Raw genomic sequence first — 7,570 nt, forward strand, 5'->3', positions numbered from 1 at the left:
TTTCCCAGCCAGTGCTGCAAGGGGCAGGGGCTGCAGTGACTGTCCAGCACAAGGTGAGCTCACTGACCTGTGAATCCATGCTGCCCACTGGGACTGTGCTGTGCTCACAGAACCCTCCTGCTGGGACTGCCATGCTTCTGCCCACACCACCTTTTCCCTGAGTGGCAGCAGGTGGGGATCGATGGTGACCTCCAGCGAGATGTACCCTGTTCAAGCACAAGGGAGGCTGGGGTCCAGAACAGACACTGTTTTCTTGGCTTGTCCTTCAGACATACATAGGGCTGCCCCTCTCCTGAGCCAGTGTGTCCTGCAAGGACAAGCCAAGGACTCCCAGGCTGTCTACCAAATCCAAGGCAAAGAGGTCAGAGTACCTGTGCAGGTCATTCCATACGTTATGACACTTGTGAGACCCCAGTGCTGTTCAAAGAAATCAAAATTAATGTCTTTCTGGTAGCTACAAAACAAAAACACATTTCACTGGTGTTCCTAAAGAAAGAAAGTCAAATCTCTAGTCTGTGGGACCCCTCTGAATACATTTGACCTTGTCCCTGTGGTTGCACATCAGCACACACACTTCCCAAGCCATGCTACTTGGAAGCTGGATAGTGAGCAGCAGCCACGGCCTCAGCTGCAGGAGGCAGTGGGCCTGGGGTGCCCCTCATGACTTGCCACAAACGTGCTGCTCTCCTGCCAGGAGCAAACATCGTCATCCTCACAAATGGTTAACCTGCCGGGAGCCGCACAGCACTAATGACTTCACATTCATTTAATCAGCTTGGGCTTCCAGAGCGTCCACCTCAGGAGCAGGGCAGGCCGTGCACCCATGCTCCCCCAGCCGCACCCTGCCTCAGCAATCATTAATCACCCGCCGAGAGGCAGCGGGCGGCGGGCGGGAAAGGGCCGGGGCTCCACAGCCCCCTCGGGAGCGGCGGCAAGCAGCGCTGACCGCTTCCCCGGGGGGCAGCTCATTCTCCGGCCACCCTCCCCTGGGAGGCCCTGTGGAGGTGGCCAGCCCTGCACGCACTGCCCTTTCCTCCAGGAAGGTCACTCTGTCCAGGGAACGAGAGGCTCTGCCCGCTCCTGGGAGCTGCTGGGCTGCGCCTGAGGTGGGGGCTCTGAAGCCCAGGAGGTCCTGCCTGGCTGTACCGCAGCCTTCATCCTTCGCCATGCAGCACAAGGCACTTTGGAGTGCCCTGGAGTACACCTGCCGATTGCTGGGCATCTCCACCGCAGCAGGTAAGAGCAGATTCTCTCTGTCTTTGGCACTACAAGGCACTGAGTGGGAGCTGGGACCTCCAGGCTGCCTCCCTGCCTTCGGCCAGCTGCAGCCACGGCCCCTTCCTATGGGGGGGACAAGAAAACTTGCTCGCTTTTGCTTTGGGACCCCGGGTGGGACAGTGGTGGTTGCCTGGCTAGGTTCTTTCCAAATGCTGTGGGAGGCACAGTGAGACATCGGAAAGGAAGGGCCAACATACAGAGGGCAAGCTAAAGCTTGCCAAAAGAAAAAAAAATGAAGAAAACAAAACTGTATTCTTCTAAAACAGACATAGGCATAGGCAAGATGTGAATGAGACTGAAAAGCAAAATACTCATGGCTGTGCAAAACTGCCAGGCTACTCTGTGGGATGTGAAGATGAAGGAGGAGCTTCTTGTAGTGTGCACAGTGAGATGTACCAGGCAGGATGGAGAGGTTTTGTCCCAGCCATCATGGCATAGTTACTATAAGAGCACTGCTCTGCCTCTCTAGCAGCCTGTTGGGGAGCAGCTCAGAGCAGTTCAGGTTATAGCTGCAGTACAAACACCATAAATTCACCCACCCTGGTACCTAGGGAGTAGCATCCTCCCCCCTGCTGCCAGGGGCTGCTTTGCACCAGGGTGTTCTGGCTTTGGTGACACACCCAAGTGCTTGCACAACCTGAATCATTGGTTTCAGATGAAATGCAGGAGTTTTGAGCCAAGTGTCAGAACAGTGTCTCACTCAGGAGGGTGGAACACCATTGCACAGGGAGCATCTCCCGATGGGAATTGGGGAATCAGCTACAGCAGAGGGCTCAGGGGTTGACTCTGGCACTGCTGCTGACTAGCTGTTATGGGACAAGACAGGCAGTGCTCTCTGCCTCAGTTTCCCCATCAGTACACCAGAGATCAAAGGGTCTGATTTGTCTAAAGGCTGGAGGGGTGAACCAGAGGTTCCTGGTGAGAGGTGACTTGACGTGATGACTGTGGTTCCTGTTTCAGAACCCCAGGGATTTCAGTCAGACACTGCAGAGTATGTCACAGCAGGCCCTCCTACCTTTGTGTTTCCTTTATGAGCTGCAGAAAATCATGAAGAGGCACTTTGCTCAAACCAGGGACAAAGTAGAAAGCCCACAGATCAGCTGAAGTGTGCACTGGTTCCCAAGGACACAGCTGGGGTGACAGAGGCTCTGGAATGTGCTTTAAAGGACTGATACTGATAACAGGCAGAGAGATCTAAGTCTCTGAGTTTATACAAACTCCCAGCAGATAAGTGCATGTTGTGATGATACTGCAACACTGGGAGATGGGACAAAGCTTTAATCAGAAAATGCAGATCACTTAATTTCTTCATCCTCATCCATTTGGGGCCCCATGAGCCTCACACTGGTCATATTCTCACTTAAAACTCCAAGGAAATTCATAGAGACCTCCCTGAGAGAAAATGTGAGCTTGTTGCCATGAGAAAACTAATGCTAAACCAACAAAATTGAAAGTAGTTTACAATGTAGAAATGTGTTAGTGGAATATCATCTTTCTCTCCTGCATGTTTTCTTTTCATCATTTTGCAGCATCTGCACATCTTTCTTTAATTTTTCTTTAAATGAGCATTGCAGTTATCTGTCTGCCTAGCATCAGAGCATAGAGAGCTGCACTACAACTCACTGTGCTTTTCCATAAGTCTGGTGCATTCCCAGTATCACCTGACTTTCCCAAAAGGCCCGTGAAGACTGAGATGTGCCTGTGTTTTATTCCTCTGTGTATTACAATGGAGTAAGAAATCAGCTTGATGCAGTGTTTAGTGCCTGATGAGGTGTGTGAGGCTTTTGAATGAAATGGAAACCATGCAGAAGAAATACCCATGGGTTTTGTTTGAAAAAAAACCCTATGAAATGGAGAGTGCATCAGCCTTGCTAATTGATTTTGAGAAGGCCTGCCCAGCTCTTTATGCTGCTAGTAAATACAAGTTACCCACATAATATAAACCTCCCCTTCCCCCAGGATCTTGGAGTGTAATGGCTCTCTGCAATGGTGAGGCTACAGGGCTTCCTTTGTATCAGAAAATGGCTAACTGGTCTCATGGCATGTTAGCAAAGAGTTGTCAAACAGCCCTGTGATTTGCTGCAGGGTTTGCAGCATCTCTAGGTCAGTGATTCTAGGCCTTGTGATTTTTGCATCTAGGAAAGATTTCCTACTTATTTCTTAATTCTCATGCTTTCAACCATTTAATTCCTAATCATGTGCCTTTAGCCACATGGTTTGGACAAGATCCAAATCAAGGCAGTGACTAGTCCAAACAAACACCTCGAAACAGTTTTTTTCTTGCAGATTTTTCATCCAAACAGCTTTGTGGATAAAGCAGAAGCTGTGCAAAAGGAGGAAATCTCCCCATCCAGAGCAGAGGCTTGAGCTAGCAGCCAAGCTGTAGAATTCTGCATTCATCCACAGACTGAATGAATGAATGAATGAATGGGAATGAATGAAGTCCACATATGTAGGGAAGATTATAAAGAATGGTCCTCAGTCACAAGATAGTAAAAGACAGTACTCTGCATGTAGGATTACACAGCTCTTGCAGCTTCACAGCCCTCTGATGAGGCTGATTTCCCTGTGCTCTGCTCAGGGCTGGAAAGGCAGTGTAGAAGGGTGGCACATGGGCCCCATAAGTTCCCTTGGCTGACAGGGGCCAGCAGCTGCAGGAGACACAGGGAAAACACAGAGCAATTTCTTTCAGCCCAGGTGGGAAAGCTGACCCTTGACATTGACCTCCACTGCAGTCTTGATGGACACTGAGCTGTGTCCTTGTGTGGGAGCCTGGTACCCTTCTCCAGATGGGCCAAACCACAGCTCAGAGAAGTGGATCCAACCTGCACCTCAAACCTTGGCCAGTGTGCATGCAACAGGAGCAGTGGTGAACTTCCTGAGCACCAGTGGATGAGTGGGGACTGCTCACTGCAGACAGAAGATTGCTCTGGCTATGAAAGCTGGGCTTCATTCAGTTCCACACTGCTGACACTTGTGCCCTGTGAATTGGCACGTACCGACCAACTTGCTGCAGCTGGTGTGAGGCATTACATTTCTGCTCCATCTTAGAAATAATCGTGAAGGGAACTGAAGGATGTTGAAGAAAATTTTCCATCCCCTGAAGCTATTGGCCAATCCATCGAAGATTTTAGCCTTGCTAATACTCTTAATCCCCCTAAAACTGACTCCCTGGTGTTCTGTACTGGCTGAGGCACTGAGAGAACGTTCATTCCCTGGTTTTAATCTGCCTGCTCCCATTATATGTTTTTGTGTTTGGCTAGCAAAGGATCCTGATGCTATGGCTACAGCACTTCGTGAAGGCAGCTGACACAGCTCCCCTGCTCTGCAGCCACATGTTGGGTGCAGCAGGGAGGGCAAGGGAGTGGGGCTGGCAGGCACTGGGGGGACCTGGGCAGAGGAGGATGGGCAGTGGGCAGTGGGCCTGTGGCAGCTGAGATGTGGCAGTATGGCAGAGAGAGGAACGGTCACAGGACACTGCTGCTCGCCTCCCCCAGCTGTCCAAGGCCAGCTGGTATTCCCAGAGCACCTTTCCCCAGCCCATACAGTGGCAAGGCTGCCATCACAGGGGTGCAGCTGGGATGGGTTTCAGGGCTGTATGTCAAGGGTAGCACTCAGCTCTGACTCTTCTGGGTGGGTGTGTCAGCATGAATCACTGGTGCTGGCAGTCCTAACATGCTGCCCTGCACGGAAGAAGCTGCCTTGCTAGCCCCTGGGGAAATGGGGACATTTATCCTGGGAGCTGGGAACTAACCCAAGGGAACTGGGAATGACCCCTGCAGTCAGCAACTTTCCTGCCTTCTCTTTCTAGTGCTGGTCGGTGTGGGCGTAGAAACTCTGCAGCAAGGACAGTTTAAAAGCCTGGCTTTCTATCTGCTGTGAGTATTTTTGCCCTTGAAATCAAAGCTGGCAGGGGTGACAAGGTCAACCCCACCACCATATGTAACACCAGACTACACTGCAACAGCAGCAGGAGACAGTGTCCAAGGCTTTGGGTATTTCAGATCTCCATATTGAGTTTTCAGAAAAATAAGCTATTTCTGTTAGGAAAAGAAATGCTACTGCAGACTCAGGCAGGCCAGAGGCAGCACTGGCTGCAAGTTGATTCCCCAGGGGCAGAAGGGCTGTGAGTTTTCCACAAACCAGATAAGCAGAGGGTGTTCAGACCCCAGCATACAGACTGTGTTGAGAACTGGATAGTAAATTCTGACCCCCTGTGCCCTTTCTGCCCACCTGCAGAACATACTCAAACACAGCCCTGCTCCCCTGACAGCTCCACCTTTCAGTTTTTCAGGGGTTGCAGTTACTGTCTGTGAAGGCTTCTTCTTTATCACTTTGTTCCTGGAGATGTGCTTCACGTGAGTAGACCCTGCCCACTACTCTCCAGACACAGTGGGACCTCCCAAAGGCACCTTGCCCCTTACAGCAACACCAGATCTGGGGGAGCTGCAAGTGCCAGACCAAAGGTCCTGCCCCCAGTGCCAAGGCAAGTGCACTCAGACAGGGGGGAGGTAAATGGGTCCCTGTGCATAGCCATTTAAACCTGTGTTTTAACCCAGGCTTGTGCCCTAATTTCCTGAGCATCAGCACAACAAACCCTGGTCTTCAGCATCTGCTTAACACAATGTGTAGGCACAAGGTACCAGGGTAGGAGGAAGACCCAGATCCCCAGGGCGAGCTTCAGCTCCCTCCAGAGACAGCACAGAAGTTAAAGTTAAAACGTAAACAATCCTTATGTCCTTTTCAGAGGCTGAGCACTGCTGCTGTCTTCTAGCAGAAACTCAAAAGTCCTCACAGCTTAGAGGCAACTCCTTACTCCTATTAGCAGGCACTTGATTAGTGAGGCACTGAGATGCTGGCCTCTGGCAAATGCTCTTCTCCCTACAGGAGATGTTCAGGCTTTGCTTATCTTCCCTGAAAAGCACACCCATCTTCTAGCAAACCAGACTGAGGATCTCCACGTTTAGATGGGTCATGGTTAGGACCAAATCTTCTCGGCATATGGTTGGTGCCCCATGCCACAAGGACCTCTCTTTCTCTCCCCAGTCACAAGCCTGAATTCCTGGCACAGGCCTTCTGGAAGCACGCTAGATGCCCTGGGAGCTTCCAGAAATTTCTGGGGTACACGCTGCTCTCAGTGGCTTGTTTCCTGCATCCCGTCCTCGTCTGGCATGTCACCATCCCTGGTGAGAAGCGTGGGTGGGGAATAGTGCAGATGGAAGAGGAGCATGGTCTGTCAAGGGGTGAGGGTGGGGATGTGCAGGGAGCTGGGCTGGTGGCACTGGGCTAGCCAGACCAAGCACTGCTTGGCAAGGCCTTCCCACTTGCCAGAGCCCTCAGCCAACATATTCTTGTCCCCAGGGTCCATGCTGGTGCTCACTGCCCTGGCCTACTTCCTGCTGAGCAAGAGGAGGAAGAGCCCAGGGCACAAAGACACGCATCCCCAGGCGGGTCAGTACGTGGACCCTTCAGCCACTGAGGCAGCCCCAACCATCATTGGTGACACTGAACAGACCTACACCTTCCACGGGGCCCAGAGGGAGCAGCACCGCTCGCTTCTGGGCCATATGAAGAGCATCCTGAAGGGCAGCAAGGACAGCAGCTCAGCCCCAGAAACTCCTGTCCAGCCAGCAGCCGTGCCAGTGCCTCGCAAGCAAGTGCACTTTCAGGAGAAGGTGGTGCAGATCATCCCCTCTGTCAGCGAGGATGTGGAGGATGTGGAGAGTGAGGCTGAGGAGACCACATCAGACACAACACCCATCCTCACCCCACCTGATGCCCCCATCATCATCGCCCCTCTCAGCTCTGCCGGCCTCTTTTGAGCCCTCAGCAGGACTGAGGACAGGACAGCCTGCTGCTACCCTGGAGCAGATACTCCAGCAGCCAACGGGCCCAAAGAGGTGGCCCTTTTTGCTTTCTGTACTTCCAGGGTGACAGCTGTGCCACTCCCTCTCCAAGGGGCTGCCTGCACTCCCTGGCCCCCTGCATTGTGGCAGCCAGGGGACAGGTGGGGCTCAGCTGGGGTAGTGCCAGCACAGAGAGGTTTCTGCTCCCATGGCCTGCTCCCTGTGCAGCACTGCACACCCCTCCGTGCTCCTCTTGACATCACAGCCACGGCCTGTGCCTCCCTGCTGGCAGACACAGGCAGCAGGGGGGAGACCTCTGTGCCCTGGAGCAGCCTCTGCTGAGGCACTTGTGTCCCTCTGGCCTCACTGCCCATGGCAGAGCTCAGGGCTGGGCTGAATTCAGCACAGGCCCTGCAGCCTGCAGGTTCCCTCTCAGTGCCTGCACC

The 7,570-nt window shown here is 52.6% G+C and overlaps 1 protein-coding gene across 1 annotated transcript; it reads left to right on the forward strand.

Annotated features, from left to right (window-relative positions):
* Positions 1–1,166: 1,166 nt before the first annotated feature.
* On the forward strand, positions 1,167–7,100 carry TMEM72 (transmembrane protein 72). Its single transcript, XM_066555112.1, has 5 exons — positions 1,167–1,236; positions 5,090–5,156; positions 5,565–5,636; positions 6,325–6,464; positions 6,640–7,100. Exons 1-5 carry the CDS (start codon positions 1,167–1,169, stop codon positions 7,098–7,100), a joined length of 810 nt encoding a protein of 269 aa, XP_066411209.1.
* The last annotated feature ends 470 nt before the right edge of the window (positions 7,101–7,570 follow it).

Source organism: Molothrus aeneus, chromosome 8, assembly GCF_037042795.1.
Source record: "Molothrus aeneus isolate 106 chromosome 8, BPBGC_Maene_1.0, whole genome shotgun sequence".
Taxonomy (NCBI): Eukaryota; Metazoa; Chordata; class Aves; order Passeriformes; family Icteridae; genus Molothrus; species Molothrus aeneus.

Coding starts and splice junctions, on each gene's coding strand:
- TMEM72 (XM_066555112.1), top strand. CDS start 1,167: ATGCAGCACAAGGCACTTTGGAGTGCCCTGGAGTACACCTGCCGATTG. Junction 5,637..6,324: donor TTCCTGGAGATGTGCTTCAC/GTGAGTAGACCC, acceptor TTCTCTCCCCAG/TCACAAGCCTGAATTCCTGG. Junction 6,465..6,639: donor CTGGCATGTCACCATCCCTG/GTGAGAAGCGTG, acceptor TCTTGTCCCCAG/GGTCCATGCTGGTGCTCACT.